This window comes from Trachymyrmex cornetzi, unplaced genomic scaffold (genome assembly GCF_001594075.2).
Source record: "Trachymyrmex cornetzi isolate Tcor2-1 unplaced genomic scaffold, Tcor1.1 scaffold67, whole genome shotgun sequence".
Lineage (NCBI taxonomy): Eukaryota > Metazoa > Arthropoda > Insecta > Hymenoptera > Formicidae > Trachymyrmex > Trachymyrmex cornetzi.
In genome coordinates this window covers 1,284,220-1,305,997 of record NW_017299992.1, presented here as the reverse complement: position 1 = coordinate 1,305,997, position 21,778 = coordinate 1,284,220, and the positions used below count along the sequence as shown (strand labels likewise).

At 30.0% G+C, this 21,778-nt stretch overlaps 2 protein-coding genes across 3 annotated transcripts in view; one reads left to right on the top strand and one right to left on the bottom strand.

Annotated features, from left to right (window-relative positions):
* The first annotated feature begins 1,607 nt into the window (after positions 1-1,607).
* LOC108767215 (nose resistant to fluoxetine protein 6) lies at positions 1,608-19,090 on the top strand. 2 transcript variants are annotated; one of them, XM_018516954.1, is made up of 10 exons: positions 1,608-2,164; positions 14,211-14,476; positions 15,028-15,203; positions 15,441-15,598; positions 16,382-16,477; positions 16,998-17,557; positions 17,824-18,129; positions 18,315-18,489; positions 18,598-18,740; positions 18,817-19,090. In XM_018516954.1, exons 1-10 carry the CDS (start codon positions 1,843-1,845, stop codon positions 18,943-18,945), a joined length of 2,331 nt encoding a protein of 776 aa, XP_018372456.1. In that variant the 5' UTR covers positions 1,608-1,842; the 3' UTR covers positions 18,946-19,090. The 2 variants fall into 2 exon arrangements, with proteins under 2 accessions (XP_018372456.1, XP_018372455.1); XM_018516953.1 differs by having other exon boundaries at positions 16,349-16,477.
* Positions 19,091-19,393: 303 nt separating this feature from the next.
* Positions 19,394-21,778, bottom strand: part of LOC108767259 (26S proteasome non-ATPase regulatory subunit 5) — a 2,758-nt gene continuing 373 nt past the window's right edge. Inside the window, exon 2 of the mRNA XM_018517010.1 lies at positions 19,394-20,795. Within this exon, the coding sequence (XP_018372512.1) occupies positions 19,466-20,795 (1,330 nt within the window). The 3' untranslated portion in view covers positions 19,394-19,465. The remainder of the gene's footprint in view (positions 20,796-21,778) is intronic.

Genomic DNA, 21,778 nt, shown 5'->3' with positions numbered 1-21,778 from the left:
TCTAAACACCCCGCAGTAATACTATAATGTTTAAAAAAGATTTTTTTTTTCATTTTTTTCGACATTACGAGTGACGTTCATAACATCATCAGAGAGTCCCAAGAAAAAAGAAGTTTCAGCATGACTGAACAACCAATGATAGTTTGTCAAAGAATTAGTAAGAGAGAAAGAGAAGACATCCTCTAATAGTATGAAATTTCACGGTGAAACTTCTAGGGTCCATCATTAATCCAACACGAAGTCATGCGAAACGATGCTGAAAGTTTTGCAATTCATAATCGGAAACAGCATGGCCCGTACTGTATTTTGTACCTCGTAGATTATTCTAGCACCAGCTACTTTATTATTGCTAATTGAATTAGATGGGAAATAGTTATCGTAAATCAATTTTTAGTTAAAAATATCTTTGCTCGCTATTTTATGACTTATTTCTAAATGTTTTGGAATAAAATGTTACATTTTGTTGTCTAAACATAAAATTACGAAACTGTTGCTTCAACATGTATGTGAATTATTTGTTTATCAAAAAGATACAGCTTTTATATTCGTAAAAATTTTTAATCGAAATCGACAATGCAATACCTATTTTAATTGAAACTAATAATATGATACTAATCAGATAAATTTTTCAAACTAAACACCAGCTTTTACCGGATAACGCTACATGCGAAATCGGAATTATAGTTGTGCAACGTTCTTATGCTTTTAAAATGTAGTAATGACGCACAATTTCCAGGAATTTCATTTATATCGTGTATATTTCTCGAATGTAGAAAATTCATAAATGCAGACTTATTCTTTTCAAAGCGGTTTTGAGAGGAAATAGGTTTAAAAGAGTCCCATCTTTACATGAGATTGTATAAAAGACGAAATATATTGCTTTGTCGATGATTACGCAAATTTTAGTCGATTTCTTTAGCATTTTAACAATAGATTTAAATTGAATTCCACATATGGAAAACGTCTTTCGACCGTAAGATTATGAATTCTAATAGTAAATTCTTTAATAAATCAGTGCGATTTTTATCAAAGATACATAAAAAGCTCTTAGTTATGCTATTCAATTACTTCCAGATAAAATCGTAAAATTAGTCTAAATTGACTAAGAAAAGTCTCTCTGAATGTTAAATGACTAGAACACACGCGAACGCACGTGTCGATGAGCTCGCACTGTCTCGCGCACCGACCACTCTAAAGGTTTTCGATTTTCACTCCACAGGGAGACTTCGCCCCACCATCATTTTCATTATAATACCGCGAGAACATTTCAGAACCATTGGTCGGACCACAACCGGCCCGTACAGTTGATCCGTGGTCATCCAGCAGGACAGAAGGATCCATCTGAAGACGCACGTAGTCGATCATCTTTTTTCATATTCATTTTTTTCTCTTTCTACCCGAGAGTGGACGTAACAATATAAACGTCTAAAAGTTATCATGAACTTAAAAAAGTCGCATTATCGGGATTCTCTGATAGGCAACTCAGAAGTGAAGATGCAAATATAACGCAGTCTTGTTCAGACGTGATTAAGGGCTCCATTGTCCAAATGCTGAAATAAATACGCAAGTTTTTTTTAACAAATTAACATTATTTCTTGCAATGTCACGAGTATCCTGACAGAAAATCGATATTTTAATTGCTCAAAGTTCAATATTTTGTGAATTTTTGTCTGTCAGTAAATCAAGAAGATCGACTGCCAGAAGAAGAGAAAATTTTTTGTTGATCTTGACAATCGATTTCAAAGATTTGCCTAAACACCAATTATATGGATCTAGTGAATCTCGCTCAAATTTTCTGAAAACGCTAAATACATCTTTTCTGTGAACATTTATGAGATAAACATGGGGAGCGTAATGCATCTGCCGTTCATAACTTTGCTCATATTTTCCGCGATCTATGTTTCTATCCACGCCGAAGAAATATCTACAAATATTCCGAAGAATACCGCAGAGGAACCGACTCTCCGAGTACGAAGCTTGCCAACGACGTTCAATGTAGTTGAAAAAAACTGGACCAGCCTGTCGGAGATGTTGGATGTTTTTAGTGCGCGTAATTTAGTAAGAAATTGGATCGAAGGAAAGTATCCGGTCGGAGTACAATGCGACAAAGACATTACGACATACATCGATGCTCTGAAGAATGAAGAATTATGGGCTCTTAAAGGTAAGCTCAACCCTTTCATTTTTGTTCATTAATATTATTTTATTGTTCAGTTGAACTATTATTATTTTAATTCTAATTTTACAAATTCTCAAAAATTGATTAATGTCTCTCCTTTCTGTATATTAAAAAAGATATTTTTTTCTTTTTAATAAATTAAGATTCTTATAAAAATTGTGTATCTCAGTATAAGTAAAAAATAAATACATATATATATTTTTTAATGTTACCGTGTATATAATTTTGATAAAATTTTTACAGATTGATTTAAAGTGGCTTATTTATTTATTACAAAAATAATAATATCGCTTGTTGATCAATTTCTCTAATTATTTTTATTATTTTCTCGAAAATAATTTGAAAAATTATTTGCTAATATAAATTATATTTATAAGTTTTATATTTGTAGGATCAAACTATCGGTTGTTATCAATTTATCGATTGTTTTATAGTTTATTTAATGCTTAGTCAATATATAAATATTATTCTAAATCACTAGTTTGTGTATTACTCGTAACTTTACGTGGTAGTTTATCTTCTACCTTGCACTCTTGCAGTTGAAGAGGGAATGAACGATCAAAGAAGATGACCTTCATCCCTTTTTTACTACAAAAACAAGATTCTCTTCGTTCTTGAAACAAATTGTTTGTCATACACAGGAAGTTATTTTTGATACAATACAGGAAGTTGTTTTTGATACTTACAACTTTATCACAATGAAATATACGTTAAAAAAATAATGAATATACATCGTTGATTTCCTATTCCGAGTAGATCTTTATCTTTAACCCTTTGTTTTTTTAATTAATTGCTACAATTTGAATTACAAACTTGTGTTTTATAATTCAACGTTATCTATGCCTCTAGTTGCATTACATAATTGTTATATATATTTTTACGTCATAACAAGTATTCAATAATACGTGCGTTATTAATTTACATAATCAATTACGTTATACTAGGCGTAATATGTTTAATTTTTGATCTGATTACATCGTACTCTATCTCATATCGAATGGTTTTGTACGTGACGCGTGTATATGTAACTTCCTATGCATTACAACTTTCTCCCTCATGCAGCTTTCTACGTTACATTGCACCGCAGATAATCGTGCTAAATCATTTGGTGAGATGCGAGTTATTCGAACGATCCCCTTCCAGTTGCATCACGACTGTGAGAACGAAATGTTTGCACGGCATATCTCGAAATTGTCCGCCGTTTATTGTAATGATAGAGTCTCCAATTTTAATTTTGCGGAATTCTAATTTGAGAACTCTATCAAGGAAGATATTTAATGTTAAGTATGACGAAGCCAGTAGATTATGGCACTCTTTTTGTAACTTTCCCCGAGTAAATATCGATTTTGGGTTTGTTAGAAAAGTTTACCGTTAAAATTAAAGTCGGTTAAAGTTTTGAGAACACTGTTCTCGCGCTATACGGTTACGTGCAGAAATAGGACACGCCGCGCCGACGTCAAAGTCATGTTGATGAACTGGCCAGGAACATTCTCACTAAACAACGTCTGCTTTCCGGTTTCCTCCCGTTTGCCTACTTTCGTCACGAGGTTTCACTTTTAGCGAAGCGACACAAGAAAGAACCGATCAAACGTGTCGGCTTCACGTGAAACAGTCGATGCGATTTCGTTTAACAAGTCACGCCTTCGACGCTCTTCACTTTCCTTGATCAATTGATACGTTTGCTGAACGTACATAAATTGCAAATCGTGATTGCTTTTCTTTTTAGAAACATTAAGAACATCTTACTTGTCCGTTGTTGGATTTTTTATTTTAATTTTATTTACTCGAACATCAGTAAATTTTTATTCGAAAGGATATGTACGTATATTTGTTACATATTTGTTACAATACTAATTTTTTGTTAAAAAAAACGTTTATTACTGAAAGAATATCTTTGATATTTTTAAAAATTTGATTTTAAACTGCATAACAAAATTTAAGAAGAAATTTACAGAACCTAATTTCATTTAAAAATTGATATAATCGAAGTAATATTAAAATATATAATCTGGTTAAATATTGTAGAATATATCGAATTTTCTTAAGATGCTAAAATTGCGATTACAATCAGTCGTTACGTACTTTTCCTTTTGACGTTATGCCATCTGAAAGTAGTGCGGCGAAAGTAAAGAGATGACGTTTCAATTACACATTATTCGATACATAAATATATGTATAAATATTTATTAATTATACATTTAATCTTATACATTTATTTCTTATAAACAATGAAATAAAATTCGCAGGAATAGCAAAAATATTCCTAAATGTATTTAGAGAAATCGGTTCCAAATTTAAAATTAAACATTAGAATTAACATATTTTAATGTAACATATATTATAATTTGTTGCTTATATCAAATATAGAATATGTTTTAATATCATAATATTTATGAATATTAAAGAAATATTTGATTTATTAAATTTAAATATTTACATATCATTAATATTCAAATATTTATGACGCAAATGGGACGAATTAATTGACCTTTATTAGTTCTAGTTCTAGTTTACTAGTTCTAGTTTATATTTATGTCAAAGAAAACTTTATCTATTCTTGAATCTTAGTTGCAAGATATTCAAATCATGCTGCTAATTGTGCACATTATTGTTAAATAGATGCTTGAAACTTGAAACTATTTAAATCGTTTCAGTATATCTACATAAACACGCCCTCTTTCTTCATATCATGAATTTCTTCACGAACAGGAACTTAAGAGAAAAGCCATCTGCGATTCAGATAGATTCAAGATTTTAAGTAGGTCAGGGTTTCTTGCATTCATTCTTGCGAAAACAAAATGCCAATGTCATGATTTCAGAAAAAATTATTTTATAAGTATCGACAACACAATTCGCGAAAAGAAATTAATAAACGAGCATTTTACAATACATAGTACAATTTTTGCAAATGAGCACGTGAGATTTAATTACCGTTTTCTCTTTCTCTCTCTCTGTCTCCCCCTCTCTCTCTCGGTGATCATCTACGATCATATTGCGTGTATAAAGATCCAATCAAGGTGAAGGAGATGAACCAATACAAATAAACGAATTTCATTGATCGTAGATGACGTTGCAAGTTCGAACGAGACTTTATATCAATGAATCAGATTTCATTTCTGATCGATATAAGAGACAAAAGTTCATTACACTCGCTCATATTCGTTGAACCATTGTGAAGGTTTTGCTCATGATCGGTCGTCCTTGCCAGCTTGGTCCGAGTCCACCTTGAAGCAACGCTTCTCGACGACCGGAAAGCATTCTCCTTAACCGGCCACTACTTTCACCCTCCACGAGCAACCTGTATCACCGTGGTATTCGCGAATTTCGCGAACTTCATGCACGAGGAAAGGTGAAAGGCTCCGCTACGCTATAATGAGAGAACATTGTCCGATGAAAGCGTAATCGTTATGATGCCTGAAGGACTATTTGTTTCGAACGACACCACTCGCGCTCTTTCGACTCGAACGCGTTACTACCTATATATGCACTGGCTGTGCTGTTTCTGTTCCAGAAAATGTCACTTCCTGGTTTCTACAATGTTATAATCAACAAATCAAAATCTGTTGAAAAAGATGCCATTATTAATGCTATGTATTACCGTGTAAAACACAACATAAAAGTCATATCCTGTATATTTGCAGAGATAAAGATATTTGTAAAAATAGTTGATGTAGTAAAGTTACATATTATATTTGTTTATTTACAGAGACAAAGATGTCTGTGAAAATATTTCATGTAAAGCCTAAATATTTTATTTTTAGGATATTTCTCAAGTTTCTGTAATTATAAAGAAAGAGATACAAAATTGTATTTTTAATTATCCACTTTTCTCATGGCCTTGAAAAGCGCTAATTACAAGATCCATTCAAGTTACGTAAATGATCTCTCTAAGTGATTAGATAAACAAAATTATATGTACTAAGTAAATACGTAAGTATACACGTTTTACAATCGAGTTGCAAAGACGGAGATGCCACTTGACTGGCATTAGAAAGTGGTGAGCCCAAATCGGCATTGCAATTATCAAAATTATACTATTTGAAAAGAGAAAAAATTACATGACAGCGACAGTGGCAGCCGGCGGCGATGACATCGTAAGCTTTCGCTTTCACGGAAACGCGTTTGTATTACTGGCCAAACAACTTGTTCCTCGTCAATATCCTGTTTATTTGCACGTATCCTCGTGATTACGCACAGATATTCGTAAAATTTACCATGTGCGATGACTCGCATTTTCCGAAGTGAATTATTATATTTACATTAAATCAAGCACGTTTTAAATTATATAAAACGATGAAGATATTTGATCAATTACTATCCACAGATATCAATTAAAGATTATTTAAAATTTTTGAAATTTTCTTTCTAGAACTAAAAAAAACAATAGAGTATAAAATTTATTTATCGAGCGATCTTTCAGGTACGCGAACGTGTTCCCGTTATACGTACTATTAAAGCTTAAGTAATTCCTGTTATAATGTATTACGCTATGTGCAGAAAAACATTAATCATAGATTTGCAACTGACAGTGATTGATGTTAAAATTAAGTAAAATTAACTTACCGATCAAACGATATCAATCCCATTAATATCGCTAACGGAACTGTTATCCGTACCTTTTATGTATTTTACAATCTTATTTTATTTCGGACGGAAATACATTCACTATAGCAATTTATTACTTTTGTATACTGAGAAAAATGTTTTTATACCAACAAGAAGTACGAACAAAATGCATTTAATTTGTATACAAATATATGTGATTATATTAATCAGAATTCTAATTATGATTGAATTACTGGTTATCTTGATTAGAACATTTGATAGAATTAAGTATAAGTATCTGATTTGCAGAGTTGGCAAATAACGCGTTACTTCTCAGATAACATTTTGCCGGTAATTTACTGAAAATTTGCTTAAAAATGTTGCAAGCAATTTGCCAACAAAGTGAGTCTTCATTTGATGCAATATTGCAAGCAAAGAAACACACAAACTGTAGTAGAGTAACTTTATAGTAATTTTGCGGCAACATTTGTGGTAAAAGTGTTTGATTATGGTAATATTGCGGCAAAATTAAAGCAATTTTGCTTATTATCAAAAGTACAAATGTTAATTATGGCAACATGCAGACAAAATTTCATTTAGCAAATGTTTTTGCCATCATATCATGGCAACATTACGACAAGTATTAGCAAATAAATTACACTGCTTTGCTTTTGCACGAAATGTTATCTGGGTTGTAACGTTGTTACTGTTACAAGTTACTTTTTTCGGTAACGATTGGGTAACATTTTCTTCTGAGTAACGTTCATGGTAATGCAGTTACATTTTTGAAATAATGGTAACGATTTTACTACTTTATTATCGTTACTCTATTTCTATTTACGATAAAAGTTTTAATCGTAACTAAGAGCATATATACATATGTGTATACACACACAAATATATATATATAATCATTTTTCTTGTTGAGTTTGATTCCTCTACTAAAAAATAAAATTCTGACATCTTTTTTTTATTTACCACAAGAATTTGCATATAACAGCGTTTTTCATTTACAGAACTAATGCGCATTTAGTGCACTATAATGTCAAGAAAAAAAAGTAACGAAAAAGTAACGACTCGTTACATTTTGAGTGATGGTAACGGTAAGTTACTTTTTAAGAAAAAGAACGATAACGGTAACGAGTTATTTTTACGAGGTACCTAACGTTGCCAACTCTGCTGATTTGTACCATTCTGGTTTATGCAACAATTTTTTCGCGTATAGTATAATTATTAGAAAATACGATTGCGTAAAGAAAAAACAACAAAATCGGTGAAAATAAAAAAGTGTTTTTTAAATTTCAGTAATTTCTCGTTAAAAAGTGTAATTTATTTAATTAGAGGACACGCAGATATGGCGTAATAAACGGGCTTCGTGCTGATAATTATATGTCAAGAAGGAATTAAGTCATCATGTAACTAGATCGATTAGAATAGATAATGGTATAAGTAGATAATGTTTGTTAAATGATCATAAAATAGCATAACCATAGGTTTTTTGAATATGTTAACATGCTCTATTAAATAATGATCTACATATAAATCTTTATCTTATTTCTAATAATTAATTCTATTAAAGAAAAAATAAAATATATTTTAAATATAAATTTGTCATAAAATTTCTGTTTAATGGTTCTTCTGGAATAAATTTTGAATTTTCTTAATATCCTAATTTTTTTTAGAAAAATAATTCTATATTTTAATCGAATTGCCGAATTGACAACAAACAAAAGAGTAAACAAAAGAGTGTCTATTATTGCGATCGATCATTTCATCAACGGCCAATTGCAGATTCACTTTGGAACGTACCAATCTTATTGTTGCAATAGAGCAACCATAAATGACAGCTAAGGCGTTGCATTAGAAACGGATCGCGTTTCACTTTCATATATCGAGGTTATTACATTTCTGCGTATGTCAGAAAAAGAAAGTTACCGCATCTCTTTGGCGCGGATGTTTTACAATCCACATTCTCGCTTTTATTAGACGCTCACGAATCGTTAATTCAATATCTCGCTTTGTAAAAACAACATTGCATAAAAGATAAAATTATGCGACTAGAAATAATTTCCTGTAATTTTAATTTTTTGCTAATTTTTCTTTAATTTTTTTGTACAGAATATTACGACGGATCTTATACAGCTATAGATAAATACCACCTTAGTAGCAATTTATTGGTGATAGGTTATATTGGGAATATATTAGGCTAATATTTGGCCAACATTGTGTCATAATTGTACTACTAAAAACATTTTAGAAACTGATTTAACGGTTTATGTTAATGATCTCATTCCAAATAATTGCAAGTTGCAAGATAATACAGGCTGTTCTTAATTCTAATTGGGTTTGTGATACAAACAAATTATTGTTTTTTGGCGCGGATGTTTTACAATCCACATTCTCGCTTTTATTAGACGCTCACGAATCGTTAATTCAATATCTCGCTTTGTAAAAACAACATTGCATAAAAGACAAAATTATGTGACTAGAAATAATTTCCTGTAATTTTAATTTTTTTGCCAATTTTTCTTTAATTTTTTTGTACAGAATATTACGACGGATCTTATACAGCCATAGATAAATACCACCTTAGTAGCAATTTATTGGTGATAGGTTATATTGAGAATATATTAGGCTAATATTTAGCCAACATTGTGTCATAATTGTGCTACTAAAAACATTTTAGAAATTGGTTTAACGGTTTATGTTAATGATCTCATTCCAAATAATTGCAAGTCGCAAGATAATACAGGCTGTTCTTAATTCTAATTGGATTTGTAATAAAAACGAATTATTGTTTTTTGTATAATCTTACAAAAATTTCCACAAGTTATATAAATTATTAATTGAGCCTGATTTTACTTTTAACTTTAAACTTTATTTTTAATAGTTATGCTATGAAGAAAATATTGTTTTGAATGCCTTTACATTATATACTTTATCTTATGATAAGATTCACTAACATTCATCAATATTCTTATAAAAATTACCGTACTTGAATAAGAATTACAATCGGTAAATATATACCGTTTTGCGACTTGATATTAGAAGAAGATTATTAACATAAACCGTTATTTTTTGAAATATAATCCGTATAAAATTCGTTGCAATATTCTATCCAAATAGACACGAAAAAGATTTCATTTGGCACTTACCGTGAAAACGATCACTTGCGCAAGTAGTTAAAATAGTTGTGAATTTAACCTAACGAGAGACGAAAATCAAAATTAGCAGGTATATTCTGTGTGGAGTGAAAGGTCAAAATAATTTTAAATTAATAAAACAAATAAATTTTTAATTAAAATTAAAATTTCAGAACCTGTAACGATCTTTCTGAATTCTGATGAAAAAGATTGAACGCTTTTACCAGAACATTGCGTGAAACAAAGAAATTGTGTGCTTCCTTTTTCAATTAGTAATCAAGGATGATTTGAAATCCTTAGTGCGATCTGCATACCTAAAAATGTAATTCTATGTCAAATAGATATTAATATTGCTGGTGCTCATACAGTATGTAACATTATCATTTATATATATATATATATATATATATGCATATATATATTTCTCTCACAATTATATACAGCAGAGAAAATGTGTGTGTATATGTGTGTGTGTGTGTGTGTGTGTGTGTACTATCAAAAAGTAAACAATAAAAGCTTGTGATAAAGCCAAGAACGCACATACAGAAGCAGGAAAACTAAATATATTTTGGTTGAATAAAATATTTGATTTTATACATATCCTCTACTTAATATAAATGTACAACTGATCTTTAATTAATAAATATTATTGATTATTATTAAATAATTACCAAAGTAATTTATTATTATTAATTTTTATAATTATCATAAAGCTTAAAGAAAAATATATACAGTGGAATATTATATATATTCTACAATAATTGTGATTATATCATTTAATTTAATGATTCTAGAGGCATCATTTTAATTGGATGCTTACACCCGAAATAATTTTTATTGTTACAAATTTTTATTACTACATTCACAAACGTTAACTGTATACGATCTTATGTCATGGCCAAGCACAACTTCGAGTTCTTATTACACAACTGTCTATTAACAGTATTGGTTGTAATATGTTGCAAAAATATAGGGGGAGAGGAATGTAAAGGTCTCTAAAGTTGAGCAAACTGTAAATTGGGCAATGAAAATTCTAGTTCTTAAAATAGCTGTTAAAATTCCACTTAAGAGAAACAGGAGCGGTAAAGTGCAATGTCATTATCTTCGCACGTTCACTTTCTTTTGCAACTTTCGATACTCGAGTGTCGGCATGATACAGGATTTGCTGCTTCGCCTTTTTCTTCCTGTTTATAAAATTTGTTGCAAATCCAGCAATATAATCTCAAATAATTAATTTCTATATCTAATTTGAATATCTGAAATTCTCAGGGAGATGTATATATATAATTAAAGTAAATATTATTTAATAATCCAAGAATTTCTAAATATATTACTATTCACACAAAATTTAAAACATTCAAAATTGTTGCGAAGCATATGCAACAGTAAACTGGAATAAATAAAGATATACACACACATATGTACACGTATATTTTATATATATAATATTTTTTATGTTAATAAATTAATTATTATTATTTTAGCCCAAAGTATGAAATATGATAATCTATTTAGCATGAAGACTATAATAAGTAAAATAATAAGCTACTTGATTCATTGCACGTGAATAAAATATGATATAGAATTACCACTATTTTCCCTAAGACTCAATAAGATCAAACGTAACATTGTACATTTATGTCTCGGACGAAAATTGAACTACAAGGCGAGGCTGAACTTGACTTTAAAATGTTCTGCAATGAAACTGACTAGTTACGACATAAAATTTATTGTCATGCTAATAACAATATGAATCCGCGTTGTGTCACGATTTATAATTCGAAACGATGGTGAATGTTAATCAATAAGTGAAAGTCTATTGAAACTGAAAATTAAAAAAGATATCAAATTTTTCCAATGTCGCTTTTATTTTTACTATTTCCGTCAGGTTTTTTCATAAATATTCAAAAAATTTTACATTGTAAACTTATATATTATAATTTTGATAAAAATAAATTAAAGAAATGTTTTTAACAAATATATATATTTTTTTAGACATCGTAGAATATGATCATAAAATCAAGATCTGTTTGCTAAATTGAAACAGAGATAAAAACATTTATATATCTATATAAATAAGTTGATAATTTTTTCAGCTTAATTTTGCATATGTTTAAATAATTGGTATAATTTTCGTTTTAATTGATCAAATTGATTTTTTCCTTTTGAATTAAAATTAGCTGATATACTTTAATACTGCTAATAAATAATACTTTATACTAATCGAATAGAGAAAAATTATATTTTAACATTATTTAAAAAATCATACTATATGCCCAATTTCCAAGGTCATAAATTTTATCTTTGTTAATAAAGATAATTTTATAAATAATGTTTAATTCGCGTAAAGAAACAAACAATAGAAAGTACAATCAACAAATTGAAGATTGTTTAAATAAAAATTTATTATTATTATATTAATATAAAAATTGTTTAAATTAAATTTAATAATTTTTTAGGTATTTTTTACTATCTCATTTTATCATCATAAATTCGATTAAAATTATTATTTAATTAAAATTAATTTAAATGAAATTCGAAAAACTCAATTACTAGAATCTCAATTACTTAACATCATATTGTATTGCGCCATAAAATTTTACCGAACCGAAAGTAGGGAATGGGTGCCGGATGAAAAAAGTAAAAGATATCCGGAATGAACTTGCGGATACGAAAACATCGATGACGCCGACCGCAGCTGTAGCCGCAAGCATGACGTAACGGAATCGCGATCGAGCTAAGACCTATGTAATGTAATCCTGTAAATTCACCGCCGTACTGACGATTAGATAATATCTTTTACTTCCTGAATAGAAAGTATATACTTCGTTGAAGTCACTCCGAACGTAAGTCTCGCCGTATTCGCGCCTTCCCAATGACGATCGCCGTTGCATTACGTGTTATCCACGATAACAAGAATACTTTATTGCATCACTTGTAAAAAAGCTCGCATGCTCACGACGATTACGCAGCCTGGTTATTTAATCAGGTAGAAATTACGCACTGCGTCTCGGCATTTAAGCAAAGATTACTAATTTCATATTAGATAATAATCAGCTAATGGTGCTGGCTAATTTATGAACCATATATTACGTATCGTAACATTTCGCTGTGTGGATATACTGATTATTGTTTCATTTATATATGTAATTATATCATTTATATAGCGCAATGTTTACTTTTACCAACTTATACGCCCTGAAACTTTTATTTCAGGATTTTAAGATTTATAATGTTTCCATGGCACAAAGCCCATCAAAAAGTCCATCAATTATATAACAAACAGTTTCACAAAACAAACAGCTTCCGTTTTCGCCATACTGTAGCTTTTTTCCAAACAAATTCTTTATCTTTACATCCGTCCTTGTTCATTGTGAAAAAAACAATATTTTTATTTTAAATCCCTTTCAAAAAACATTACATCTTAGAAGCAATAATCAATTATACATATCCTATATTAGACACCCACAAGAATAAAAACATAAAAACTCACATTAACACTAAACTCTATTAATATTCTTGAGGCTTTCACGGTTCCTCGCCCTGATGAAGTGGACTGCAAGGTTCACGAAACGTTGGCATTCCAAGAATGGATTTGAACACGGAGAAAACCCGCGAAACACAAGATTGTCACACTAAACTCTATTATTTATTAATAAAACAGAATTAATTATTGTCTCTTAAGACAACTCAAAATACATAAAGACACAAGAAAAGAAAGTGTTACGAGAAAGTCTTGCAATTCTACTTATGACACGTGACTAGATTTTCATTCAATCTTTTATTGTAAGGTCGAGGTTGAATGCGACCCACGGTTTTAAAATTTATTTTAAATTATTAATAGACTTTATTGTATCTTATTAATAATTAAGATCAAGTGCGATTATTCGTTATTCAAAATTCATAATTAACAATTGGTAGTACTTTAGCTTATATTATAATGAAAGATTTCTTATACTTGAATAAAACTATATTTGAATAAAGAATTATATAGCATGTGAAAGCAAAGTTATTACCATTGATTTTAAAACGCACTTTTTTATTACAAAAGGTTCTTGTGTGTAGAAAGTTCGGATTTTTATTTTATTTAATACAGATCTTAATAAAAAATAACTTTTACTTCTATAATAATAAGTTTAGTACGTTATTCGAAAGATGTGATATGGACTTTGTACTATATTTTTAAATATAGCATAAATTTATAATTTCTGCTATATAGCAGAATTTATAATTTTATAAGTTACTTAAATTGAAAAAGCAAAAATGTTTAAACGTACTTTTGTTATTTAAAATAAAATATAATTATGAAACATTCACTGATGATAAATTCCTTCTTGTTTCAGTTGATGATGCATCTGGTAGATTCACTAATGGATTTTTCTGGGGTAATACTTATTTTACGGGATCAGCTACTGAATGTGACTACATTGGAACAGATTGGAATCCATCACATCATACATATTCAAAAAATCACGTAAAAGATCCCAAAGTTACAATCAATACAGGTCTTAGCGGAGCTAATATGTGGTCCGAAACAGATTCCGTGGAAGTGCCTTTTCAACTAGGATTTTATATGTTAAAACTTTCTATAAACGTATCTTACACACCAGTAAGTATCATTGATATGTTACAAATTTACATGTATAATTTACGAATAAAAATATCTCTCTTTTAATTTATTTTATATCTATTTTCTCTTTCTCATAAATATGAAGAAAATTCATATATACCATTGTTTACATAAAGTTTATATTAAAAAATATAAACATAATATATTAATGATACTGAACATTAAATATTTCTAAAAAATGTAAAACTTAATATTTCTTCTGATCCAACGACTAAATACGAAATGCTAAATTCCGTTTTTTATAAACGTAATGTTCTTAAAAAAACTTAGCAGAAGAGTAGACCGATACATTGTGTGTGTTATAAAAAAATATTCATATTTTTAATATCTTGATAATTGTTTCTAAATATACATATTAAAATCAAAGTTTCATATTACAAATATAATATATAATTTTATAAAAAACTAAACATATTTCTCAAATTCTTGAGTTATTGCTCAGTTTTAAGGAAACATCTTGAATTCAGAGAGAATCAGTTTTCAATTTAAAAAAGTTTTCAATATAAAAAAATATACTGTTTTCTTGTTAGACAAAACTGATTCACTTGGGCGTTTGTCTGCCGTTCTCGTGCACTGCTTCCGACGTCGCCGTGATCGGAAAACTCGCCGCAAGCGAATTTGCAGCGAAGCATTCGACGATTGAAAAAGTCAGAGACCAGCATACTGCATACGACATGTACACAGATCCAGTTTTCTGGGTTTTATCGTAAGTTTATGAAAATAACATTCTTAACTATTTACAATTACTTGCATTTGACTATTTGATTATCACAAAAGACAAGTCATATTTTGCAAAGACAAAAATATATAAAATTTATGTAATATAGTTTATATATGGCTTTTATTAACATTGTTATATATTAAAAGATAAGTATTAATATATTTTGTTGATTAAATATACACAAGCAAACAGATGCAAAAATTAGAATTTAATGCGTTTTAGCGGTGTCAGTATGGTGGTTCTGATATTGATGATTCTTGGCACCGGATATGATTATTATCTATCGAAAAAGGCAGCCCGTAAGAGAAATGTAATCTATGATTTGGAGAAACATGGAAAACTCGATCATCTTGCTAATGGCGATCGGAAGGTTATAAATGGTAAAAAAGTTAATATTTATGTCTAAGAATTTTTTGATCACCTATTAATCATGTTAATTATTTGCTATCATTTGTACCATTTGGAACGAAGTAGTATGAATATATTAAAATAATGAAAATTCTTGCTGTTTATAAAGAAATATTGTAGAGCGTTCATGCATTTTTTGTGCATAGATTCTTTAATCAATTTAAAATTATTTTTCTAGTTATTCTTTTAAAAATTTGATCTTCAGTCTTTTTATATTAAGTATCTCTTTATGAATTTTTAAATATTTTAAATTAAAATTTATTAAAGAAAGATGAATTTTTTTAATTAAATAAAAAAACAAGATTTTGTTATTAATATACATACATGAAATTAAAATCGTTAGGTTTTAATCTTGGAAACTAATTTTTAAAGAGACATCTATTCCGGAAAAATAAGAAATCATGTAAGTAGATAAAAGTACGAGGAATCTAAAAGATTGTGTAAACTGAAAATTATAGAATTATAGAATTATAAATGCACGAGACGTAAAATGTAGTCTTGCTTTCAGTAATATAATAACTGCTTTGAGAAAAATTGTTAATTTATTATTATACTAATTCATACTATAGTAATTCTTAGAAATGTTATAATTTTTAAAAAACAATTAACATAGTAATAGATACCTCATACCATAGAAGTACAAATTATTAATACACGACTTACAGACCAGACAAGACAAGGACGGTATTAAAAGTCACATGATTTATTATTATATTCCGTAGCCGTTCAAGGTGAGGTCTACCTTCCTGTTCCAGTGGCAGATTCTAATAGCAATGGTGTGCAGTCGATCAATAATAACAATGGTCTCGAGAATGGTTTGCAACCGTCTACCAAAGAAGAGCAACATCTTAGTATGTTAAATCATTGTCTTATTCATTAAGTATAAAAATATCCCCAGAAATATCATAAAGGACAAACGAATTAAAATGTATCTCAAGAAATTTATAATAATTTGCTATCTTAAAAATTTAACATTTATTCTGTATAAAATTATAAGCAAGACTAGATTTTTCTTCGTCTGTTTTTAATTTGTATTGATTTAATTTAATATACAATTAATATATAACTAATTAACTAAATTAATTGATTAAAAATAAAGATATAAAAAGAATTACTTATAAATAATAAACTTATTTATGTTATAACATATCCATATTCAAAGTATTCTTTTTCTAATTTCAATCATAAAAATTAAATGATTAAATCAAAGAAAGATAGAACGGAAATTAATAATTATAAGATTATTCCTTTTTTGTTCAGATTAAAATCATATAAATTATATACGTGATACACCACAATTTTATTTGTTCTTTTAATTAGTATATCCGTTGCGATACAACATGCCTTTCAACTTTTCTATTATTTTTGCAGGTATTTTTGAAGAACTTCTACTTTCTTTCTCCGTTCCTGCTAATATGAAGATTATCTGCGATCGTAATGTTGGCAGTGATACAATTAGCACTGTTCACGGGCTCCGAGCGATATCGATGGCCTGGGTCATTCTTGGGCATACATGCATTATCGTTTTTAAGTATTCGGATAACATGGAGTATCGCAAAGTGGTAGAGAAGCGATTCCTTTTCCAGACCATCACAAACGGCGCTTTCAGTGTTGATACATTTTTCTTCATGGGCGGTTTGCTCGTGAGCTTTCTGTATTTCAGAACCAATGCCAAGGGAGATCTAAAGAGACTCACGCAGGGCACGCGAGGCTTCGCCGCAGGCACCTTAAAATTTATTGGGCTCCTTATATATCGATTTTGTAGGCTCACCACGCCGTATATGTTTATTCTGGGTGTAGTCGAGATCTCGATGAAGCATTTCTACACAAATTCCGTTTTTGAGCCTCCTACAGCAGATCACTATAACTGTCCCAATTATTGGTGGAGGAATTTGCTCTATATCAATACTTGGTTTCCCGTCGATCAAATGGTGTGTTTTTTTTTATTTATTCTCTATTACAGAATTCATAATTCTTTATATTTTTCAGATGTTGGCTGCATAATTATTTTTATAATGCAATATTTTATTAAAATAATTATGATACAGAATCTCAATTTCATACTATTTATCTCTCTAATTTTAATTTTTGATCTCTGTATATTAGTCTTTTTTAATTGATTTCCTTTTTTGGAGATTTGCTATTCTTATTATATCTCCATCAAACAAAGATGTAAATTTACATTGTAATATTACAGTGTATGCTCTGGAGCTGGTATTTAGCGGACGATACACAGTTTTATATTGTGGGTGGAGTGATTTTGATACTGGCTACGAATCACTTCAAAATCGCAGCTTCCGCATTAGTCGGTTTGTTAATAAGTTCATGGATAACTACCGGCTATATAGCTTTAATTAATAATCATATGCCGAGTATGGATGATCCGTTAGCCCTCTTCGACAAAATCTACGATAAACCGTGGACGAGATTAGGTCCTTATCTGATCGGCATGAGCGTCGGCTACTTTCTCTTTAAGACTGATTGTAAAGTGAAAATGTCTAAGGTATGACGTTTCTGAGAGAAAATTAATTCAACGAACGTATCTAAAACAATTTAAAAACTGTGAAAAATTGTGATATTTTTTAGATCTTTATGACACTTGTATTGCCTAAACATTTTTCTTTGATGCAAAATTATAAACTTAGTTTCTATTACTTAGAAAAGATTTTAGACGTTATTCATTTCTAGACTACCGTCGTTGTTGGATGGCTCTTGTCTTCTGCGTGTCTCTTGAGTTTGCTTTATGGTCTATATGAGGCAGAACTTACACCAGTCACTGGAGCTGCGTATTCATCCTTGAGTCATAGTGCGTGGGCGCTAGGTTTAGCGTGGATCGTAATAGCATGTAGTACTGGCTACGGCGGTGAGAAATAAATACATATTTGTTGATCAATCATCGGATTAATTGTAATAAATACTAGACTGATCAATTTGTGTGAACTACTGAGATATTAAATCGATACTGTTTCAGGATACGTAAATAAGATTCTATCGTGGCCGCTCTTATATCCGTTCAGCAGAGTGACTTACTGCTCCTATCTAGTTCATCCGCTTGTGATTCGTCTAACCGCTATGAATCTAGACTCTCCGTTTCACTTAGGAAAGGATATAATGGTAAGTTTGCAGCTACGAAGAAAATTTTATGATTAATGATTAACAGCGGATTGTCATAAAACACTTTATTTTTCAGATGATAACATTTCTGGGACAGCTATCGCTATCGTACGCATTGTCGTTTATAGTATCAATCGCTTTTGAAGCACCGGTGGTCAGTATGCTGAAAATTGTCTCACCGAAAAAGCGGAAACGTATACAATAGAGATTAAAGTATATTTAATACATGTCATACACTCTCGTACAATTATTTATACGATCTTATTTACACATTATGTATAGATTTCATAAAGATCTGTGAAGAACATTGATAAAATGTCGCGAACATTATTATACATATACATATGTATTTTAATACCATTTATTTGATTTGTTTCAAATATGTAAGAAATATGTAGATTTTTTGTGTATTGCTAGATGTAAAATAAATTATTTCTCTTTGTATATAAATTCCAATATGAATAATATTTCATTAATGAAGAAAAACGCTTTGGAAAAAAGAGTAAATATATATATACACTTCAATAATGTCGACTTATTTGAACTAAATGCAAAAACAATTGAATATATAAAAAGAGTACTATCTTTATTAAATAATATCTTTTTTATGAATAAAATGAAAAATAAATACTTATTTATGTTTCTTACTTGCTTACGTTATCATCCTATGCATAACATAATCTTTAATATTAATATTACATATTAATGTGAAAAATTATTATCTCTTACAAAGCACCCTCTATCGCAACTTCTGTATTAACATCAACAAAATATGGCCCTTCGTTAACAAATCGCTTGAATTTCTGCATAGTGTCCGCATCGAATATATTTCGCTCCGCTTGAGATAAACATTTCACAACTTCATATTTTGCATCCTTACACTCTTTAAACGATTCAATATTTCTATCTAATAGGAACTCTACCAAACCAGGATACGTGGATATGTATTCTTGTCCCCATACTTGAGAACTAACAACCATCAGCACCTCCAATCCAGCCTGTCTGATATCAGCAAATGGTTGTCTGCATATCGCTACAATCATTCCCAATGGATCGTCGCACAGCGAATCAAACCACAGTTTTGTTAGGGACAAAATTCTGTTGTCCTGCTCGACTCTCTTGACCTCGAGTATAAGGGCAAGATTGTTCAAACCACGAATTCTCAAAGCAGTCGGCATTCTCTGTACTATCTCAGCGATTTTCTTAAGAGCACTCGGCATTGCTTCTCCTAAAGCTTGCAACGCATACTTCCCTTCAATGCTCACAGACACGTATCCCAGAGTATCTAATGCGGGGCCCAAGATATTCTGATCTCCACTGTCTATTACATCGAAAAGCGCGGAGATTATCACGGGATATCTGGCAAACAACTCGTTGGGCCAGTGACGAGCAACATTACCGAAAAACTTCATCAATCCGGGAATCAAAAGATTTGACAAAGGGTTCTCGTTAACTTGTGATATTTTTTGGACTAACTTGCTCAACACCTCTTGTTGCTCCAAATAACTTAGACCTTCTTCGAATACAGCTAATTGAGTTAATATTTCCAAGGCATTCAATTGAAGCAGTATATCTTCGTTTTCTAGTATATTGATTAAACTGTTCAGAAAGCCTGACTGAGCTGATACTTCCAAAGCCTCTTGAGATGTCTTGGCTATGTCCACAATCACTTCATAAACACGAAAGCTAATGGTATCATTCTGCAGTAGCCTGGCAAATGTTCTCAGGAGCTCGCCCTTATACAAAATATGTAGGCCATTTGGATTTTCTCCAATTTTTTTCACTATGCTCATCGCACATTCGGCGACATTCAAGTCGTTATCACTGATTCTGTTTATAATTGAAATCAGAAGAGTGGTGTCTGAGAGTAACTGAAATATCTTTTGTGGATGCAAAGCTGTGCGCGAAAACTCACGTAGCACAAGTAATCTCACACTAGCATTTGGATTAGTTATTAAAGCAGATACTTCGATTAAATATCTCTGATAAATTTCCCCGGGTTCCAGCATGCTGAACAAAATGGTCAGAATATCGCATATTTGCTCTATGACTTCTCTGCAAAAAAAAAAGTAGAATTCTTTTTGTTCTTAGTAGCAAACTTCAGAATTATATTATATAATTAATATAAGACTTATAATAAGAGGCAAAAAATTTAGGATAACTCTGGTAAGTATATACGCCGCACCTATGAAAAACTTGATTTATTAAGTATTATTTAATATGTTTAAAATAAACGAACTATATCAGTAAAAACTTTGTACTGTCTACTACTATGAAAAAAATATTAGAAATTCAAAATATTTAGTTTTCGTATTAAAAAATAAACTTTTTGAAATCTTGCATTTTTGCTATATATAGATAATGGGTGGGATATATGGCAAAAATTTCAAGGGTTTCAACAAATTAAACAAAGAATACGAAAGCAAAGTACTTGTATTTTACTATACAACATGCTTTACTATTCCTCTACACGTATATATCACGAAATAACCACTAGGTTTTTTACACGCCTTACAGTAATCATTTTATGTAGATTATAATCTATGATGATGCTACTTGTTACACATACAGTGACAAATCGATTTAACTCACAATAATTTCATTAATATTAACAGTAAGAAGCTGAAATTGTAACTCAATACTAATATAATATAAAGGCATATAACAGAGTAGTTGCGAGAAAATTACCCTCACTCCTTCTATTTTTTCTAACTTCCGCGACGTAAATTCCAGCGCGGCGTATATACCGGAGTGTTATCCTAGTATCATATTCTAAGAGAAAAAATAGTTACAAATAAATAGTTTAAATAATTATAAAATAAAAAGATTTAAATGTTATATAAAAGACAGTTGTTTACACATACAATGTGACAATCAAGGAATTGCTGAAACTAAATGACTTAATATAATAAACAGAATGAAATAAATGTAATGATACTTTGCCAAAGAAACCCATTATTTTATCACAGTCTAAACAGAGATTATTCATCTATGAATTCGTGTGTCCAACGTCTACAGATATATATATATATATATAT

What these genes read in the sequence shown, in the direction of transcription:
- LOC108767215 (XM_018516953.1), top strand. Translation starts at nt 1,843, where the DNA reads ATGGGGAGCGTAATGCATCTGCCGTTCATAACTTTGCTCATATTTTCC. An exon ending in TAAACGTATCTTACACACCA is followed by an intron (nt 14,477 to 15,027) that starts GTAAGTATCATT and finishes TTTTCTTGTTAG; the next exon opens with ACAAAACTGATTCACTTGGG. An exon ending in CCAGTTTTCTGGGTTTTATC is followed by an intron (nt 15,204 to 15,440) that starts GTAAGTTTATGA and finishes AATGCGTTTTAG; the next exon opens with CGGTGTCAGTATGGTGGTTC.